This window comes from Physella acuta, unplaced genomic scaffold (genome assembly GCF_028476545.2).
Source record: "Physella acuta isolate Inbredline_101_S28 unplaced genomic scaffold, ASM2847654v3 ptg001100l, whole genome shotgun sequence".
In the NCBI taxonomy this organism is placed as follows: Eukaryota; Metazoa; Mollusca; class Gastropoda; family Physidae; genus Physella; species Physella acuta.
In genome coordinates, this window is record NW_026732617.1 from 138,696 (window position 1) to 160,884 (window position 22,189).

At 37.7% G+C, this 22,189-nt stretch overlaps 3 protein-coding genes across 3 annotated transcripts; 2 read left to right on the forward strand and 1 right to left on the reverse strand.

Moving 5' to 3' along the window:
• Positions 1 to 8,676: 8,676 nt before the first annotated feature.
• LOC131955756 (uncharacterized) lies at positions 8,677 to 12,496 on the reverse strand. Its single transcript, XM_059320002.1, has 3 exons — positions 12,423 to 12,496; positions 11,488 to 11,685; positions 8,677 to 9,193 (listed from the first exon to the last, which is right to left on the reverse strand). Exons 1-3 carry the CDS (start codon positions 12,473 to 12,475, stop codon positions 8,893 to 8,895), a joined length of 552 nt encoding a protein of 183 aa, XP_059175985.1. The 5' UTR covers positions 12,476 to 12,496; the 3' UTR covers positions 8,677 to 8,892.
• Positions 12,497 to 12,585: 89 nt separating this feature from the next.
• Positions 12,586 to 14,731, forward strand: LOC131955762 (bradykinin-potentiating and C-type natriuretic peptides-like). Its single transcript, XM_059320007.1, has 2 exons — positions 12,586 to 12,604; positions 14,340 to 14,731. The coding sequence occupies exons 1-2, from the start codon at positions 12,586 to 12,588 to the stop codon at positions 14,729 to 14,731; spliced, it is 411 nt and encodes a 136-aa protein (XP_059175990.1).
• A 4,233-nt stretch (positions 14,732 to 18,964) lies between these two features.
• Positions 18,965 to 21,619, forward strand: LOC131955768 (phospholipase A and acyltransferase 2). The gene is made up of 4 exons (XM_059320020.1): positions 18,965 to 18,976; positions 19,731 to 19,905; positions 20,546 to 20,684; positions 21,379 to 21,619. Exons 2-4 carry the CDS (start codon positions 19,781 to 19,783, stop codon positions 21,463 to 21,465), a joined length of 351 nt encoding a protein of 116 aa, XP_059176003.1. The 5' UTR covers positions 18,965 to 18,976; positions 19,731 to 19,780; the 3' UTR covers positions 21,466 to 21,619.
• Positions 21,620 to 22,189: the final 570 nt, after the last annotated feature.

The following is a 22,189-nucleotide window of genomic DNA, read 5'->3' on the forward strand; positions in this document are numbered from 1 at the left end:
ACTATCGGGAAAAAAAACCGAAAGGTTTGTTCATAAATGGCGACCGAAATAATCGTAGGTCATTCACTGCAATAAAAATCTACAACAATTGATTGGGCTACACACAAAAAAAATGTTTTTGTTGTATGTTTGGTTTGGTCTTACGTGTTTTTTTTTTTGGACAGTTTTGTTATTAGCGAGTTGCGCAGCTTGCGCCGTGACCTTTGTTGCCATGGTAATCATGGCTGTACCTTGAACCTAAATTCCATGTTTCCGGTTGCCCATTGGTAATTAAGGCCATGTCGCTTAAGGCGCTACCACAGCACACCTGATCTACGCATGTCGCCGTGCGCATCTTTGTTTTAACCTCAAGAGGATTTAGATTCAAAGCCTATTTTAATTTTTGGATCTCGTTTATTATCTTACAGAGGAGCAATGTGCTGAAATATAAGGTAAGAGTCTATGAATAATAAAGTACTTAATATTTAGAAAGAGATGCCTAATGTTATCGTGACTTTTTTTTTAACACACCCTGATACCCCCCCCCCCCCCCACCCCCAGATACAAACGCCTAATACACATCCCCAGCCCATATCACATGGAAAAATTGCATATACACACCTTGAGTAGCTTAAATAACTTACACTACACATGTGTAAGTACACACTTTAAGTTTTAGTAGTCATATTCTGAACAGTGGCGTTACAAGGGGGAGGCGTGGTGCTCTACCCCCACCGAGCGTCACCGTATACCATTGAGCCACAGTACCTTTAACAACGCACTAACACACCTTTTTAAACTCTTGCTGATAAAACATTATGTTACATTAGTAGTATTAAAAAAAAACTGTTCATATGAGCTGCCCCGAAACTCGACTAAAAATATTGGCCCAGCTCATCAGCTATCGTGTCTTTTGTTTCATCTCTTTCATGATCTATATCTTGTATTTACTTTTGTGCACAGACGTTTTCTTTTGTCGTATTGATTTGGGGACTGCAGCTCTAAATATTGCTCACAAAATCTGATCAGTTTTATATTTTTCCATGACTAAAAACCAGATTGATTCGAGTTATCTGTGATTCTAATAAACATTACATACCCACCAGAAGATCCAGTTTTTCTGTTCCTTCTAGCTATTCCCCCATGACCCTACCAGAACTTATCTATACAATTAACTTCCGGTTTTTCTGTCCCTACTAATCCTCTATGACCCCCACCCAACCTTGTCCGTACCTCAACTTCCGCTCTCTCTGTTCCTCACTATCCCTTTATGAACCTACCCAACCTTGTCGTACCTCAACTTCCGGTTTGTCTTCCCCCTTAGGTGAGAAGCCGTATAATAAACAAAAGGCACAGCAATTGACATGGGGGGGGGCACTAATTAATAAGGCAGTGAATTTAGAATGACATGAAAAAGGCATGATAGTTATTATTCATAATAATTTAGGGTACAATTTAATAATAAAGAGTAACAAAAAACAAATAACAAACATTACGTATTTAAATCACAGCATATTGCCAATATATTCATATAAGCAGATAGACAGGGAAGCTGTAACTTCTGATGTGGTACAACTTACTTAACACTTAATAAACTTTTACAAGAATTTAAGGTTTTTCTATTGATTAGTTGTACCAAAATAATAATATCAATAGGGCCTGATAAAGACCCTAGTATATTAAAGTAGTTTCCCTTTTGGACCTGTCAATCCATCATCCATAGAGCAGCTGAAGTAGAGTTTATCTGTTTCTTGACTACTGAACATAAAGTGATGGTGTGGTTAGCTCTCTGCCAAGCTATCTTTACTTTCCCTTGTGTCAGGTACTCATCTGAGCTTGGCGGATGCTGCGTGCTGCACAGACAGACTTGTCTGAGATCTGAGCTTAAGACTTTCATGTTAGTAGTTGAGTGCTTTACCACAGTTCTGTCAGGAAAAATATTACTTATATAATCAAAACTTTATTGATATATTAAGAGATTCTTATGAAACCAACATTTAAGTTTAAAAACATCTGCATAATCAAGGCTAAAACAAATCTTAAATAATGAATATATTTATAAAACATTTAGCCTTTTTCTATAAATTATTACATTGTTCAAACTGTAGCACATTACCTGTGTTCAAACTGTAGCACTTTAAACATCTGTATAAAACAAACGCATTATAAATTCATATGTATGACACAAAAAAAGACTCTATAATCATACTTTTTAATGTAGCTGGCCCTACAAATAGTAAATCTTTAGATAAATTAGCATGTTACTATACACATCATTTCAAACAATGTTGTTAGTTAAATAAAAGACGAAAGTCAAATGGGTTATGACATAGACCTCTATACATGACGTAAATCTAATTAGAACTCTACCCAGGATGTAAAACCAATTAGGCCTGTACAGATAACGTAAAACTAATTAGGCCTGTATACATGATGTAAAAATAATTAGGCCTGTATACATGACGTAAAACTAATTAGGCCTATACAGATGACGTAAAACTAATTAGGCCTGGATATAAAAATCTGTGTCCGAGTCAGCCGTGAGTGAGACTGGGATGCGTGGGTCAAGGCTGAACATCTGGCACTGGTTCGAGGTTCGAATCCAGTTGAAGGCGGTGCAGGTGTGGCTGTCACGACGCTCCAGACACGTCAGTTAGCAGGTGGTGGGGCTGGTGGTGGTGGTGGTTGTAAGTGGTGCTGCTGTGAGACGAGAGTTTTCGGTTCTGGAAAAATTATTTTCTCGGTAGGATACGGAACTGGCCATGACCTTAATCTCGCATAAGTGCAATATGTCCAGCGTGTATCTGTAAAAAGTAAGACATTGTTGGTCATTTAATGATTATCAGACATTTTTATCCGAGGTAAAGGGGGCGGGGGCCCACTTGGAACTTGGAACTTTGGGAGGGGGGGGGGGAATTAGGTAGCAGACACTATATCACTATATATATATATATATATATATATATTTCTATTTGACATTGAATGTGCTAAAATTATTTAAATTCAAATAAAATAGTAACAGTCTATTTTATGATTAGTATCTATTATCTTATTACAAATGATCTCAGACATACTATTCCAGAGAAAAGATATCCCGGACAAAAATGAGAAATTGAAAATTTGTGTCCAATAAATTTTAATTCAACTTAATGAAATGTTAAAACAGTTAAGAATTCTCTAGTAAAGAATGGGGAAATAACTAATCTGTTGATTGCAACCAGACTAGCAGGGTTTCTTTCAGGTATCCCTGTGTTTGGGGTTGGGGGTGTCTTAGTACTTCCACTTTAATCGACGGCACAAAACGAAGTTTTACGACATTCGGTTTTTGTTTGCATTAAGTTTTTAACATCTTCACAACAAAAATAAATAAAATAAACACAACAATACCAACCTGATAAACCTGACGAACCTGCCCACAATGGGTGTGCTACAGTTCTGTGTGAACGTCTCCCCCACCCCTAGCGTGCCCACAATGGGGGTGCTACAGTTCTGTGTGAACGTCTCCCCCACCCCTAGCGGGGCTGACCTCGTGTAACACACTTGACCTGAGGCCATTGGGAAGTTGGGGGACAACCTCGGGTCAGTTGGAAACACGTCGATTTGGTAGTTTTTGGCTCGGTCTGATGAGGCTTGGTTCTCACCCCTGTGATATAAATGAATTTATACCAAAACAAAATAAAAAAAGAACAGACGTCTTATGTGTTACATATTTAAAATACTTCATATTGTTTGGTTGAAAAGTTTCTAGATCGCGAATGAAATATATGATGCTGCTAACATTACTCATCTTTTTTTTTTAGCTCGCAAGTTTTTGTCGAATTCAATTCTACAATTTGAGGTAAAATATGAGCAGCGACGCCTAAAGTTTCTATCTTCCATTTGTTCAACTTGCAAAGAGCTGGACACTGGAACTGCGTAAGATATTATTCCCCTTCCAAACCATATAATTCCCTTTAGTTCACGGGAAAAACTAGGCTAGATAGAAAAATTGTTTGGACAAATTTTAGCGATAAAATCTAGCATGTTGTCTAATTCACTAATTTGGTTACGCAGATATGAGTGGTACACGAAAGTGGTTCAAGTCGTTTAAAATTTAATTTAAACATTTAGAAATGTGTTCGCAAAGACAGGCGATTAACAATAATAATCTTTGAAATCAATTTAAATTAATTTAAATGAATTTCTAGGCTAAAGTATAATAGTATTGGCTACAAAGTTTAACGTTTTATTGTAAGTATCAAGAAATATACAATTAAAATCTACCTACAAATAAATCTACCTGTTTGTGATAACTATCTGCTCCACCGTGTAGAGACCTCTCAGATCCACCATCCACCATCCTGGGTTGTCGTTGTTTGTCGTCTGGCAGTGTCTGAGGTCCAAAATCGTAGACTCATTTCCGTCGTTACCCAGATCTGCCGTTAAGAAGCCGTCGTTGTGAAACGGATAATCCGAGCTCTGGTAGGCAGGTTTGTACAGGGCAACGTTGTAGAGACCTGCAGACGCCAGACACAGACGTAAGGTCGTCAAGATTGGGAGAAACATCCAGAACATGGACGCCATTTTATCCCGCACGTTCGCAGAGCTGGGCGCGGCTTTGCTTATAACTAGATCTAAATGGTGACCACAGTCACTGAGCAATATCTGCCCTTTTTAAATCATTGAGTTTTACTGAAGAGGTGAAGCGTACGTCTTTTCTGTCTTGGGTGAACATCAACAGATGAGTGACTCAGCTCACTCCACGTTCCCGTCATTTCCCCATTACATTACGTCATATTATTTCCCTCTTGACATTACGCAATGTGTATACAACTGTATATATAATCACTCTCGAATTACTGATGTTAAAATATATTCGTTTGTTGGTTGACCATCATGTTTACCGATTGTTCTAATATTTGAAACGTCAAGTTTATATATGCCCCTCATATTTAAATCATCAAGTTCATTTATGCCATTCATATTTAAAACATCAATTTGATAGACGCACTTTATATTTAAAATTTCAATTTGATATATGCCCCCATATTTAAAACGTCAAGTTGATATATGCCCCTCGTATTTAAAACATCAAGTTGATATATGCCCCTCGTATTTAAAACATCAAGTTGATATATGCCCCTCGTATTTAAAACATCAAGTTGATATATGCCCCTCATATTTAAAAGGTTAATTTGATAGACGACCTTCATATGTGGAACATCAAGTTGATATATGCCCTTCGTATTTAAAATATCAAGTTGATATATGCCCTTCGTATGTAAAACATCAAGTTGATATATGTCCCTCATATTTTAAAACATCAAGATGATAAATGCCTCTCATATTTAAAAGGTTAAGTTGATAGACGACCTTCATATGTGGAACATCAAGTTGATATATTTGGAGCCTCATGTTGGTATAAGCCCCTCATATTTTTAACATACACAGCCCGTGTCTAATTGAAGTTACCTTGTACAAGTAACGTCTTTAAAAGATTGACATAAATATGGCAAGCAGTCAGTTTATTTTCAAGAGCAAAATCTTTACAGATACCGAAAATAAGAAAATAAAAATAATAAATAAATAATAAAAATAAATAAATACGGACGACTTAATTTATTGCTTTGTTAACTTTGTCAATCTAATATATAAAGCTCAATTCTGTATGTAAAAATAAGTTTGTTTGTCGTTGACATACTTCGATGGATTTAAGTGTTAGACTATTATCGTGATCATAGTCTGAATTTATGAGTTAAAAAATTACCATTGAAAGTGTTTGGAAATAATTTTCATTTTTCAAACTGATAGTAATAATTGTCGGCATGTTCATTAAACATAATTTTAAAATAATAACAAAAATTCTAATTATATCTGAAAATTATTTATATTTAGTCCTTTAGCACTTACTTCCATTTGATAAATTAGGAAAACACAATTACTTCCCTTTATAAAACAGTGCATTAGTGGAAAAAAATTTACTTTTTATTACTTTGTTTTGGTGTTGGGAAAAAAATAATTACATAATTAGCGGGAATTGATAAAGTGCAAATGTTGTAGGTATTTTACGAATAAGCTTGGAGTATTATAATTGTTCATTTGGTTTGTTTGGCACCTACGTTCGTTTAAGTGAGTGCAAAAGACTATGAATAAGTTGGGGTACTGTAGTCGATTATTAAGCTGAAACAGGCAATTCTGCCCCGGGCTAGACTGTGAGCACTTTGCGTTTATGTCCGCGTTAGTGTTTTCTTTGTGTTTAGGTTTGGTTTGCGTTAGTGGTTGCGTTTTGATTTGGTTCGTTTTCTTTTTTCGTTTTCGTTTGTGTTTTTTTCTTTGGGTTTGTGTTTGTATTTGTGTTTGTGGTTGGTTTTGCGTTTGGATTTGGTTTGTTTTCGTTTGCATTTTCGTTTGTGTTTTTTTTTCTTTGGATTTGGTTTGTTTTCGTTTGCTTTTTCGTTTTTTTTTCTTTGTGTTCGTATTGGTGTTTGTGGTTGTGGTTGGGTTTGTTGTTAGGTTTTTGTAACTATGTAAACAGATACCAGATAGAATAATTGCGAAAGATATCGCACGATATTAAAATACAATTATTTAGACAGAGATGAGTTGCTATCTTTAAAGCCCTTTAATTGTTTCTTTTAATTTTATTCACCAGTTACTTTTTTCTATTGCCTGGTTTCCCCGCCCCCTTAGTGCCTGGGTATTTTAAACTCACGACTTCTTTCAGTTTTATATAGGCTGTAGATAGTAATTAAAATGGGTTGTGTTTGTTGGTAGTTTTACAAATTTAATGATGCTACTGTTGTCAACATAGTATCTTCAACAGCATTTTATGACCAGTTTACAGGTTACATTAAAATAGCATGAGTCGACAGAATACTAATCTAATACTATTTTTTTTAGTATACGTTTTGCATAGTTCACAATAGTGTTCACTAAAAGACAGTTGGCATATGAAATTAGACCAACGCCATACTAAAGTCACAACACAAAGTACAGTAAGGAGAAACATCTTCAGCAGCTCTTTAAAAAATTATGGTCTCACGCGTCACTAGTCCCTGGTTGGTAGTGTGAGTCACCAACCCCTGGTTGGTAGTGTGAGTCACCAACCCCTGGTTGGTAGTGTGAGTCACCAACCCCTGGTTGGTAGTGTGAGTCATCAGCCAGTGGTTGGTAGTGTGAGTCACCAACCCCTGGTTGGTAGTGTGAGTCACCAGCCAGTGGTTGGTAGTGTGAGTCACCAGCCCCTGGTTGGTAGTGTGAGTCACCATCAGGTGTTTGGTAGTGTGAGTCAATTAGTGTGAGTCACCAGTCAGTGGTTGGTAGTGTGAGTCACGAGTCAGTGGTTGGTAGTGTGAGTCACCAGCCAGCGGTTGGTAGTGTGAGTCAATTAGTGTGAGTCACCAGCCAGTGGTTGGTAGTGTGAGTCACCAGCCAGCGGTTGGTAGTGTGAGTCAATTAGTGTGAGTCACCAGCCAGTGGTTGGTAGTGTGAGTCATCAGCCAGTGGTTGGTAGTGTGAGTCACCAGCCAGTGGTTGGTAGTGAGTCACCAGCAGGTGGTTGGTAGTGTGAGTCAACTAGTGTGAGTCACCAGCCAGTAATTGGTAGTGTGAGTCACCAGTCAGTGGTTGGTAGTGTGAGTCACCAGCCTCTGGTTGGTAGTGTGAGTCACCAGTCAGTGGTTGGTAGTGTGAGTCACCAGTCAGTGGTTGGTAATGTGAGTCACCAGTCAGTGGTTGGTAGTGTGAGTCACCAGTCAGTGGTTGGTAGTGTGAGTCACCAGCCAGTGGTTGGTAGTTTGAATGGTCACATGAGTTTGGCCATTGTTAGCTCTGGTCAGCTCGAATGCTAAAGGTCAGCTAGCATTACACTAGGAACACAGTAACCAGATGGATACACAACCATCTCAACTGCTCTAACTTCACGATTTGCAAAATAATATCAACGCCACTCTCAAAGTTGTAAATTGTTATATAAATGGGCTGTTTCGTAAGAAATGTTAAAATCGTTTTTAAGATGAATATATTGTTATTAGCAAACCATACGAGCTGGGTAAAAGTAAAACAAAACAAATTTCATTTAATAAGTTCGCAATTCAAAGTAATGAGTCGACTACAAAATTAGTCGTTGTGTTTTAAGTGAACCAAGGGATATGGCCTATACATATAATATGCAATATACGTATTATTTCGCATATTCCCTCACTTGCATGTTTTTTATTTCAACAGTTGTTGTTCCTGCTGCCGTGTATGTGACGTATAAATGTTGCCGTATGACTTAGTATGATGTTGTCACGTCCCTTACCAGTAGCGTCCCCTGATTGTGTATGTGTGTGTGTGTTGGGGGGGGGGGCTGAGGGGGGCATGAACGAGTGTGTAAAAGGTTTATAGTATCACGTTTTTTAAATTATTTTTGTATTATCAATGTACTGTATTAAACTCTTTATTAAATTAAAATCTAGTATATTGTTAAGTCCTCTATATTGTGCGCTATACGTTGTGTGGTCCTGTGTATTACAGTAAGCAGAAGACCCAGACAGATGTAAATATATGAAAACACTCATTTTTAAATTCTCTCTCTCTTTAATTGTCAATTTGTGTTTAATTATTATATAAAACGGATTGAGTATATGTAAAAATAATTTTCCAAAATTTCGAAGCAATTCTTTTAATAACTAGATCTAGGACATTTTTAGAACCCAATTCAGCCATAACGCTTGACTTAAAACTAATTAGACCTGTATACATGACGTAAAACGTTTAGGCCTGTATAAATGAAGTAAACTAATTAAGCCTGTACACATAACGTAAAACTAATTAGGCCTGAATACATGACGTAAAACCAATTAGGCCTGTACAGATAACGTAAAACTAATTAGGCCGGTCTGTACAGGTGATGTAAAACTAATTAGGCCTGTATACATGACGTAAAACTAATTAGGCCTGGATATAAAAATCTGTGTCCGAGTCAGCAGTGAGTGAGACTGGGATGCGTGGGTCAAGGCTGAACATCTGACACTGGTTAGAGGTTCGAATCCAATTGAATGCGGTGCAGGTGTCGCTGTCACGACGCTCCAGACACGTCAGTGAGCAGGTGGTAGGGCTGGTAGTGGTGGTGGTTGTAAATGGTGCTATGGTGAGACGAGAGTTTTCGGTCCTGGAAAATTTATTTTCTCGGTAGGATACGGAACTGGCCATGACCTTGATCTCGCATAAATTCATTAAGTCTGGGGTGTATCTGCAAATATTTATATATACATATATATATATATATATATATATATATATATATATATATATATATATATATATATATATATATGGTGACAGGACAAATGATCTCAAGGACAAATTATCTCAGGACAAAAGATACCAGGACAAAATATATCAGGACAAATTATATCATGGACAAATCATCTCAGACAAAATATCTCTGACAAAATATCTCACAGCAAAACTTTAATAGTGTATTGGATGATTTTAGTTGATCTGAACAATTTTTTATTGACTGTCATATGGTTTTGTTTACTATGTTTAATATTGTTTATAGGCCTATACAATAATTGTAAGAAATTTTTGCCGTATAAATTTGTCATATTGCTCTAAATATTTTAAAGTTAGTATTTGTAATATAGTATACGAAGATTAAAGAAATTTTTTCGATAGACAGGTGGGCTTGCCAAACATGAGACAATCTTATCATGTTAGGTGGACGAAACTAGATAGAAAGGAATGAAATAACAATAAAGACACACCTTCGTATCAAGGTGGCAGCCCGCTTTGGTGGCAGAGACATGCCTTTAGTGAAAGACAACCGCCCTCCATGGACAATACAACAAACATCTATAGTCAATAGCTAAGCGTCGGTCACACCTTAGTAATTAGGTCAGTTGACAAATTCTTATTTAAACAACAGCGGTCATCGCGGAGCAAAGTTTGTCGTAGTGTGCATGCAATCAAAGCAGTATTAGTGGAGGTTACTCATCTATTGCCTTTTTCGTTACCTCGCAGAAAGATTTTAGGATATTAGTTTCTGGTTAATTTATGTTTATAAAAGCCATAATCATGCAAAGAGATTTGGAAATGTGAAATTACGACACGTCGAGCAAGAGTTCACACAATACATGATCACATAGTATTGGAAAGGTGTTGTCACAACGATTTACCAACCAGCAAAGAAACGTAAGCATTATGTTTGTGTTGATGATGCAATAAAAACAATAGTTTTACGTTACGAACCTGAAGACCCATTCATATTTTTGAAAAACATTTCGCTTGTTTTGATTAATTAATTAATACATTAATGATGTATAGCTACCGTGACTTTATTTGTTTTATAAATTATCATTTATTATACCTTTCAGGCTAAAGGAGTAAGTAAGTTTGTTATAATTTTTACTTTTTTAAATCAAATGCTACTACAAAGTTTAATAAATCTTTTTATAGTTTGTTAAATTGACAAATTCATTTTATTCACAATTATTATGCGTAAAAAAGTAAACAAAACCATATTGACAGTCAATAAAAATTGTTCAAATCAACTAAAATCATCCTACCTACTACTAAAATTTCCCTTTGAGATATTTTGTCTGAGATCATTTGTCCATGATATCATTTGTTCTGATATATTTTGTCCTAGTATCTTTTGTCCGCGAGATCATTTGTCCTGAGATCATTTAACTTGAGAGCATTTGTGCGTGAGATATTTTGTCGTCTGAGATATTTTGTCTGAGATCATTTGTCCTGAGATCATTTTTCATGGAACCTATATATATATATATATATATATATATATATATATATATATATATATATATATATATATGTGTGTGTGTGTGTGTGTATAGGTTAAAAATATAAACATATAAATATATATATATATATATATATATATATATATATATATATATATATATATATATATATATATATATATATATATATATATATATATATATATATATATATATATATATATATATATATATATTATACAACAATAAGTTTTAACAACGATTCAGTTTATTGGATGCAGGCCCTACAAAAAAAAACAGTCAAACATTTACATTTGAAGAATAAATTTATTTGTTTCATTCCCCTTGGCACTCTTTTATTTGTTTTGGTATTATCCGGGTTGTTCCCCTTTGACCGTGTTACTCTTCTTTACTCACGAAGTAATTTTTGTTAGACTTTCATTTGTCTAGGTCACGGTAAAATTTCATGCAAACACGGAACGATAAAATGCACTATTATATTCTCTTCCTGCTTGAGTAGGCCTACTCCTAATTTAATGGTACCAATGACAAACCTTTAATCTATCTTAACAGCTTAATTAAATAATAGAAGGAGATTATTTTTCGTCATGCTTAGATTATTTTTAATTAAATTTTATTTAATGTCAAGTTATTGTAGAAGTGTAGAGCTCTAAGACATCTTAATTTAAGTGTCATTTTTAAACTTTATGTTTTGGTACATGAGTTATTTTAATGGAATAAATTCACGTTTTAAACTGACAACACTGAGTCTACCAACCTGATGAACCTGACGAACCTGCCCACTATGGGGGTGCTACAGTTCTGTGTGAACGTCTCCCCCACCCCTAGCGGGGCTATCCTTGTGTAACACACTTGACCTGAGGCCATTGGGAAGTTGGGGGACAACCTCGGGTCAGTTGGAAACACGTCGATTTGGTAGTTTTGGGCTCGGTCTGATGAGGGTTGGTCGTCGCCCCTGTGAAATATAACAACTTTCACATAAAAATAATTAAGTACAGTAGACGTCTTACTTGTTCACTTAGTGCATGTTGTACCAGCGAAAAAAAGCACATTCTGCTTTCTATATCTTTGTTTACAAACTTAAAATGTTACATCACGTTTTGAAACCAATTCAACCAACATCTTGTGTAAGTATTTCGGTATCGCACATCAATATAAAATTGTGAAGTAGTTTTTATTATAACAGCATAGCAAATATACGAATGGCGGCGTTCTCTAGAGTTATCCCGTATCTAGACTGTGGGTAGATTCCTTATCAACAGTCCTACGGTAAAGCTCATGGTTGGTAAACCGAAAAGTCTCGAGATCGAACCATCGGGCAGATGAGGCTCGTTAGCTGGGGACAGACAACTCCAAAATCAAACAACTGCTGTCTTGTAGTTTGTTCTTGTTTGGACTTCTATGGAAGCAAATCCAGACAGAAAAGCAGGCTGAAGTCGGAGTCAATGGCCTCAATGACGCATAACCAGTTGACACGTATACTTAATTGTTTTGGAGGGGGATCCCTTCCAACAATAAAAAAAATTAAGAACGAAGAAGAAGCCCTACGTCCAGGTCAGGTCGGTTCAGTAGAAATGGCCGAAGTTTTATTTGCAAGTTTCTATCTAGCCAAATGGGTAGATGTAAATAAATCAAATCTGATTAAAAAGCCATGTGTGTGTTTACAAATCTTATAAGAATATACCAATCTACCTGTTTGTGATGACAATCTGCTCCACAGTGTAGAGACCTCTCAGATCCACCATCCACCATCCCGGGGTGTCGTTGTTGGTCGTCTGGCAGTGTCTGTGAAACCAAAAAGGATCGTCAAACCCGTCATTTCCCAAATCTGCCGTCAAGGTTCCGTTTTCAAAGAATGGATAATCCGAGCTCTGGTAGGCAGGTTTATAGAGGGCAGCATTGTAGAGACCTGCAGACACCAGACACAGATGTAAGGTCGTCAAGATTGGGAGAAGAGACGACACAGACATTTCCTGGCAACTTACATCCGTCTAGCAAAAAGCGACGCATTGATTTCGATTACAATTAAATGGTGACCAGAACTTGGATGATTTATCTGCCCTTTTTTACTTTCTCGTATATACGAAGTAGGCCTATAGAGAAAGTCTTGTAATCGTGCAAAAAAAAAATCGAGATTTTTGCAAATCTCGACGTTTTACATCTCACTGATACGGAAAAACATAATTTTGCAATCTTGTCCGTATGTCTGTGTGTGTGTGTGTGTGTGTGTGTGTGTGTGTGTGTGTGTGTGTGTGTGTGTGTGTCCGTGTGTAAACACGATAACTTGAGTACCGTTACAGCTAGGTTGATGAAATTTCATATATAAGTATTTTATCAAAATCGTAGATCCGTATCAACTTTTGAGCGATTTCCGATAACCGGAAGTGGTACTTTTTCTACTTTGAATTTTTCAAAAGCCTATAACTTGAGTACTATTTCAGATAGATAAATGAAATTTGATATGTAAGTAAAAAATCTAATTCTCTGTCAAGTTTTGTGTAATTTCCGTTGACCGGAAGTACTTATTTACGCTATTTCCGATTTCTCAAAAAACGCATGTAAGTTTATAAAGTACTAATAATATTGCGCACTATTATGCACATCTTTATTTAGCGTTCACTTGGTGTGCATTTCTTTTTTCTACGAGATTATATTCTATGTTAAAAAAATTTGAGTATTTAAAATGGATTAAAAATCATGTCTAGAAGTCTATATCCCTAGTTGCCATCCCCCGTAGTGTTATATTAGAATATTCGAGAAAGTTTAGGGGAGATCATTCCCGGTTTATTATAATGCATAAAGAGTAACAGAACTTAGCATTTATTAAGAATTTAGAATTAACCAACTTTAACTTTATACGCAGCCATATAATGGTAATGTAAAAAAAACACCTCTACATTAATATGCGCTTTATCAAAATGGATATTTCCATTTTCAACTTAGTATCCTAAATTAAGCGAGATCCCAAAAAAATAAAGATTTTTTTTTAATATGAAGGCATATATGTTTGATAATTTAAGATATTTTAATCTCATTAAGTCGAATCAAATCAAAACAGACAGTAGACACATACCGCACAGACACATATCTAGCCCCAGGTAATACGGCAATACACCTTGTCAAGCAACAAGCTATCGATCTATATAACGGGGTGACTACAATACTTTTGTGTTGGTCAACCTTAATTTTTAATTCCTCACCCCGGTGTACCGAACAACTACATTAATTAATTAGTGGGCCTGAAAGCTGCTCCTATTTCACCCAAAGTAATTTGTTAACGCTAGCGTTTCAAAGATCGAAGCCACGTTTGTTTGGGCATTCATCTAACTCAAACTTTGTTCAGGGCGGGTTAGACTTTAGTACATGACAATCGTCTCGTTCTTTAAATATTTATGACGTGGGCTATAACAATTCAATCGTTAATCGTTTGAAGAATCTAGAACCACGTGAACTGTTATAGTTTGGCGTAATGGACGATTACTGGACATGAATCGACTTCTGTATTTGTGATTCTCTGGTATATAAATCATTGTAATCCATGTATCCGATAAATTAGAGTACAAATGATTAACTAATATGCATTAAAAAAGCTTCAATTATTTGTTTTAGGTGCATATGACCAAAACTTTGAAAAATCAAACCTGATGAACCTGACGAACCTGCCTACAATGGGTGTGCTACAGTTCTGTGTGAACGTCTCCCCCATCCCTAGCGTGCCCACAATGGGGGTGCTACAGTTCTGTGTGAACGTCTCCTCCACCCCTAGCGTGCCCACAATGGGTGTGCTACAGTTCTGTGTGAACGTCTCCCCCACCCCTAGCGTGCCAACAATTGGGGTGCTACAGTTCTGTGTGAACGTCTCCCCCACCCCTAGCGTGCCCACAATGGGGGTGCTACAGTTCTGTGTGAACGTCTCCCCCACCCCTAGCGTGCCCACAATAGGGGTGCTACAGTTCTGTGTGAACGTCTCCCCCACCCCTAGCGGGGCTATCCTCGTGTAGCACACTTGACCTGAGGTCATTGGGAAGTTGGGGGACAACCGCGGGTCAGTTGGAAACACGTCGATTTGGTAATTCTGGGTTATCGTTGCTGACCCTTTTAAAGAATAAGTCCTAATATCATCAGTTATCTCCCTGTACAGAGATAAATCTCAAAATAAATCTCAGATGTATGGCTTTTCAAGTAATTTCAATGGAGAAAATTGCTTGTATATACGAGCAATGTTACGGACAACTCGTATGTCTAGGCACCACTGTTGATGACGTTGGTTGTTGTGATAGGGTTGGAGTTAGAAAATGATGTATTGAGTTTATTGGATGTAGTTGAACTGAGCACGTTCTTTGTTGTGATAGGGTTGGCGTTATGAAATGCTGTGTTGAGGTTATGGGATGTTGTTGAACTGAGCGAGTATTTTAGTGAGCAGTAGAGAAGACAGACGTCGATTTTTTGGCGGGAACGTTTTTGGGCAGACAGTGCTACTAAAAATGATTCTGTCACACAGTCTGTCATCAGCGCTAATATCAGCCTTGACAATGCCAACCCTACAGCCCAACAACCTAAACATTGTCAACCCTACAGCCCAACAACCTTTACATTGTCAACCCTACAGCCCAACAACCTAAACATTGTCAACCCTACAGCCCAACAACCATCACACTGTCAACCCTACAACCCAACAACCTTCACACTGTCAACCCTACAACCCAACAACCATCACACTGTCAACCCTACAACCCAACAACCTAAACATTGTCAACCCTACAGCCCAACAACCTTCACACTGTCAACCCTACAACCCAACAACCATCACACTGTCAACCCTACAGCCCAACAACCTTTACATTGTCAACCCTACAACCCAACAACCTAAACATTGTCAACCCTACAACCCAACAACCGTCACACTGTCAACCCTACAACCCAACAACCGTCACACTGTCAACCCTACAACCTAACAACCTAAACATTGTCAACCCTACAACCTAATAACCATCACACTGTCAACCCTACAACCCAATAACCATCACACTGTCAACCCTACAACCCAACAACCGTCACACTGTCAACCCTACAACCCAACAACCATCACACTGTCAACCCTTCAACCCAACAAACTTTACACTGTCAACCCTACAACCCAACAACCGTCACACTGTCAACCCTACAACCCAACAACCATCACACTGTCAACCCTTCAACCCAACAAACTTTACACTGTCAACCCTACAACCCAACAACCGTCACATTATCAACCCTACAACCCAACAACCGTCACACTGTCAACCCTACAACCCAACAACCATCACACTGTCAACCCTTCAACCCAACAACCGTCACACTGTCAACCCTACAACCCAACAACCGTCACACTGTCAACCCTTCAACCCAACAACCGTCACACTGTCAACCCTACAACCCAACAACCGTCACACTGTCAACCCTACAACCCAACAACCATCAAACTGTCAACCCTACAACCCAACAACCTAAACATTGTCAACCCTACAACCTAATAACCATCACACTGTCAACCCTTCAACCCAACAACCGTCACACTGTCAACCCTACAACCTAATAACCATCACACTGTCAACCCTTCAACCCAACAAACTTTACACTGTCAACCCTACAACCCAACAACCGTCACATTATCAACCCTACAACCCAACAACCGTCACATTATCAACCCTACAACCCAACAACCATCACACTGTCAACCCTACAACCCTACAACCCAACAGCCGTCAACCTTTCAACACAAGAAACGTCACACTGTCAACAAGAGAACTTTAAATTGACAACCCTACAACCCAGGCAACAAGACAACCATCAGATGACAACCTGCTCTTAAGCAGCCTGGCAAACACACCATTAAATGTCATACTGACCACCCACTAACACAGTGACCGTCTACATTTCTACAAACGATATAAACTTCTATAAATATACATAATAATACACGTAATGATTACATTACACAGGTGATAGACTGATGTAACGCACTGGGAATTACCGATTTTACTTGTTAATTAGGTCAACGGAGAACCGATAGAACTCAGATTCATTTTCTTCAATACATAAAACAATGTTGGTAAAATTAATTTTATTTCAATAATTACATATTTCATTGCTGTAAATATGCACACACAAAAAAAATACCAACACAGATAAACGAAACTAAAAATAGCTGTGGGCACGTTGACTATTTGTGACAGCTGGTTGCCTAAATCATACTGTGGTGTTGACACGCAATGCGTAGTGTTGTAGGAAATAGACATTAGTGCGTGCTAGCCAATTTTTAAGTCATTCAAACAAGATTCACTCACTAGCTTAGATATCACAGACACATGTATACACCACATAGACCCACGCACACATCCATACACCAGAGGCGTGACGAAGGGGGGGGGGGGCGGAAGGGGGGGGGGGGGGGAAATGGGGGGGATGCAAATAGAAAGTTTGAGAGCGGGTGGGGGGGGGGGGGCAAATCGAAAGTTTGAGGGGGGAGGGGGTGCAAATCGAAAGTTTGTCCCCGGGCGTTACGCCTCTGCCACACACACACACACACACACACACACACACACACACACACACATATATATATATATATATATATATATATATATATATATATATATATATATATATATATATATATATATATATATATAAATGCATGTGTGTGTATGTATTCACCTACATATACCCGTAACCAGATTTCTTCCAGGCATATCTCCCGCCCCCCCCCCCCCCCCCCCAAGCTAAAACGAGGTTTGTTGTGGTTTAAATACCACCTTACTTCCTTACACAACTAAGCGACAGCGGGCTCGGTGATTTTTGTTTTAATTTTCACCAGCCTTGACCCCGGGGGAAAAGGTCAACCACACCTACCTATATTTTAAACAAAATTCCCACTTAAAACAAAATAATTGTGTCGTATAAATGCGATCGGTTTTTTTTCAAGGCCATGACGTCATACCCCCCCCCCCCCCCAACGAAATGGAATTTATATAGAAAATATATACTTTTACCAGTGTCAGCACCCCCCCCCCACCCCGGAAAATTTTGACCCCCCCCCCCCCCCCCCAAAAAAAATATCATGTTCCCCCCCCCCCCCCCGGAGAAAGAAGTCTGGGAGAAACACTCCCTGTAACATAGATACATATCATATCCACGCATCAGTAGGCACCACGTAATTAGTGATAAAGATGGCATGGAACGTGGGCTATAAATAGATTATCTTCTACTTTTGGGTTTGGTAGATCGGGTAAATCCACACTTTATCACGTGTATCTGGGTGTCTTGGGCTGACTGGCTGTGGTGTGTTGCAGACATGGCCTGACTATTTTATCAGCTGAGTTATAAAATAGCAAGGTATTTCGATTTAAAATCAGATGGTGATTTTTCTTTCGTTTAGTGAAGAGTATATTCAGCAGACACCTTTTCAACAAAAACATCTACTAAGTTTGTGGATTATTTATGAAAGCTTGAAATGAAATAGGTATTGAAATACAAGATTGAATTCTTCTATAAATATATTCTTGCTCGAGTCAACTATTACATCTGTGTTAGGTCAGGTGTGAACTATTTCAACTGTGTTTCAGGATATTATCAATCCTTCGTGAGCTAAGTGAACAATGTAAGGATGATAACAAGGTGCGAGCTAATCCTGGGAGCTATGAGCTAATTGTTTTCTAAGCCGTGTGATACAGAACAGCGCGTCAACAGCACGAATTCGAGGACAAACACGCTACAACAGCCCTGGATCTAATATTAGCCCTAGTCCTAACCCTAACACTGTCACTGACCCTATCACTCGACCTAACCCTCGCTGTGGTACAACTCATACTGCTGATACAAATAGCTATATCGGCAAATACTAAAACTCTACTACCCTGCCGCCGGTGTGGTCAGAACCCTCGTGTTCGTCCAGTTGATGATGTGTATGTCCACAACCAGAAACTCCTAGCTAAGCTTAAGGCTGGCGACATCGTCAAGTTCAAGAGGACTTTCTTCTCCCACTTCGCTCTTTACGTGGGTAAGTTTAGTGTGAGATTATCTACGTATTTCTGACTTCGCTCTTTACGTGGGTAAGTTTAGTGTGAGATTATCTACGTATTTCTGACTTCGCTCTTTACGTGGGTAAGTTTAGTGTGAGATTATCTACGTATTTCTGACTTCGCTCTTTACGTGGGTAAGTTTAGTGTGAGATTATCTAAGTATTTCTAACTTCGCTCTTTACGTGGGTAAGTTTAGTGTGAGATTATGTACGTATTTCTGACTTCGATCTTTACCTTAATAAGTTAGCTATACAATCTTTCACGTGGACTAGACCACCTTCTAACAGACATAGACGAGACTAGACTACACATCTACACAAGATGACAACCGCTGTATAAAACAACAAGACAAAACCTTTCTTTCCATGACGTAACAAAACAAAGACGTCTTCTATCTAGGCGACAAAACAAAAAAAAACTGACAAAACTTGCCAATTCCTTTCTGTCTTCACACAATTTGACTTTCACACATCCCGTTAAAATGCCATATTCTTTTATTAAAACAACATAATGTCACAACACAAAATCCCTCTTATCCATATCATATTTTAATCAGTTTCTATTACAATTTATTAAAACAGTTTTCTTAAACGCGAAATAACGGCTAAATGCGTTTTCTAACATTGCTTTTTTTTATAATGCAAAAGTGTGACGTCAGACCACAGTACCCCCCCCTCCCCTTCATCACACATCATCCATAATTACGGACCCCCTGCCCCCTACGAGTGTGACGTCATTTATGGTCGACCTCTAACAATAGTAATTTTTGTTACCAACATTGGTTTTCTATTAACATGCAATTTCAACAACCGGAGTGTACTTTCTCCATCTACAGTATAAGTATCAAATCAACAATAGGCAGGCTAATTTTTAAGAAACAATTTTAAAATCTACAACAATCTTGCAGGTTCCGGTAATAAAATCTACAACAATCTTGCAGGTTCCGGTAAGGTTATCCACCTAAAGGCTTCCAGCGACAAGTCTGTCACGATGTCCGGTGCCATCCTACGTCTGCTGATGGCCTGGGGCAGACCTCACTGGTCTAAGGCTATCGCCGTAGAGGAAAGTTTCCACAGGGCAGCTCGCAATGGGAGGGCCAGTCTAGCTAATCGCCAGTAAGTGAACCAGATTTTCTTTCAGGCATCTCTTCGGGGGAGGGGGGGGGGGGGCTCTGAAAAAAAGTCTGGAAGAAACACTGAAGTGAACTAGTCTCAACTTAGACTGTCGATTTGTTGGTTAGATTGAATCGCTTTTTAAAATAATTTTAAGTTTCTAAAAACTGTATATTGTTTTAAATGTGCTTTGTCCTTCATACAATTATTTTCCGTCAACATACTTCATTATGTGCTGTATATCTAAACAAGAACATAAAATGTAGAATAGCATTCAACGGTTTTCGTCCTAAAACTGTTGAGTAGCATTAAGCACAGGTATGCATTTGGAGAGAGAATTTGTATTAATAAAATTTACGATATCTCAGTGAGTTGTCCCCCCCCCCCCCCCGATGATATTTCATAGACTTATGACTTAGGACGTTGTGTATACTTTACAACTGGAACAATGCATTTTCGACAACATGAGCTACGTCTTTAATTAAATCACACCTTCCATATTGTTGGACGGTTAGCAACACCCTTCAAGACACTGACAACAGAAGACCTAAGATGACATTAAATGACCTTAGAAGACCTCAGATACCGAAGGCAGGTCGATCTCTGACATACAGAGTTGAATGAGTTTTTCAATTTTCTCCAGTGAATGGCCCAGTCACGACACACAGACTATAGTTAGAGAGGCGAGGTCACTCACTGGACCTTTCCACTACAACCTGTTTTTTAACAACTGTGAGCATTTCGTCAACAAGGTCAAGTACGGCGTGAGTAGGAGCATTCAGGTAGGTCAAGTCATGTGATTTGTTAGGTCGAGGTCAGGCCATGTGATTTGTTAGGTCAAGGTCAGGTTGTGAGATTTGTCAAGGTCAGGTCATGTGATTTTTAGGTTAAGGTGTGATCAGGTGACTTATTAGGTCAAGGTAGGGTCATGTTATTTGTTAGGTTAGGGTCAAGTCATGTGACTTGTTAGGTCAAGGTCAGGTTATGTGACTTGTTAGGTCAAGGTCAGGTCATGTGACATAATAGGCCAATGTCAGGTCATGTTACTTGTTAGGTAAAGGTCTGGTCATGTGATTTGTTAGGTCATGGACTGGTCATGTGACTTGTTAGACACCTAGATATGGTCATGTGACTTTTTATGTCATAATCTGGTCATGTGACTTAGTTCATTTTCTGGTCATGCGACTTGTTAGCTGGAGGTCAGGCCATGTCTTGTTCGATTTTAATTTTCACCATATTTTATCTACCACTGTAGCGTGAGGCGCAGGTAGTTTCTACAGTTTACTAAAGATAAAACTTTAAATTTAATTTCATTTCAACTCAAAGTCATATGTATGAATGCATTCAATAAAACTTTGTTTATAACTGCTAGGGACTATCTTACTGTAATCTGTTCACAAATTTTTTCTTATAATTTAACTATTGTTTATGCTATTGTGAACAAAATCGTTATAAACTTTTGTTTTTAAACCGCAGGCTGAAGCTGGCTTTGATGTTTTAGGAACGTTTGTGTTCGGCCTGCTAGCCTTCACATCTTCTGGTCTGAGCTTTGTTTCAAGGTAGAAAGTTGGCGAGACTAGCCAGTGAGCCCTTCGTGAAGCAAATGTTACAATTCTTGCACAAGATAGCATAAGCCTGATCGTATCAACAACCTTGCGTAGCTTAAGAGAGAGACTATATGAAGGGTTACGTTAGATACAGATGAACTATACAAAGACAAAACCACTTACATGAATACTGATACAATAGATACAGATGAACTATACAAAAGCACTGCCACGTAGATTAGCACAGACTCAGATGAAACTTATATTTATGGTGTATCAAGTGATTCAGATGTTTTACATTCTGTTCAAAAACTACTGTCACATATACAGATGAAATTGAACAATTTAAATGTGTGTATATATATATATATATATATATATATATATATATATATATATATATATATATATATATATGTATATGTATATGTATATATATATATATATATATATATATATATATATATATATATATATATATATATATATATATATATATATATATATATATATATATATAGAGAGAGAGAGAGAGAGAGAGAGAGAGAGAGAGAGAGAGAGATAAAGATAGATTGTAATAATATTAATTATTACATTAATGGAACAAAAGCATCTCTCTTAGAAAATTTGTTATACCAAATGTTGCATTTGTTTAAGTATAAACAGGGTTTAGGTAACTTAATGAAGCGCTGTCATATAAATTGTATCTGTTATACATATTTACATGATATTTAAAGAAG

Bases quoted from the DNA above. Each gene is read 5' to 3' on its own strand.
- LOC131955768 (XM_059320020.1), top strand. From the start codon at position 19,781: ATGTCCGGTGCCATCCTACGTCTGCTGATGGCCTGGGGCAGACCTCAC. The intron at 19,906-20,545 runs GTAAGTGAACCA...AATTTTCTCCAG, and splicing joins GCCAGTCTAGCTAATCGCCA to TGAATGGCCCAGTCACGACA. The intron at 20,685-21,378 runs GTAGGTCAAGTC...TTTAAACCGCAG, and splicing joins GCGTGAGTAGGAGCATTCAG to GCTGAAGCTGGCTTTGATGT.
- LOC131955756 (XM_059320002.1), bottom strand. From the start codon at position 12,475: ATGGTGGATCTGAGAGGTCTCTACACTGTGGAGCAGATTGTCATCACA. The intron at 11,686-12,422 runs GTAGATTGGTAT...TATATTTCACAG, and splicing joins CAGATTGTCATCACAAACAG to GGGCGACGACCAACCCTCAT. The intron at 9,194-11,487 runs GTTGGTAGACTC...AAATATTTGCAG, and splicing joins AGGTTCGTCAGGTTCATCAG to ATACACCCCAGACTTAATGA.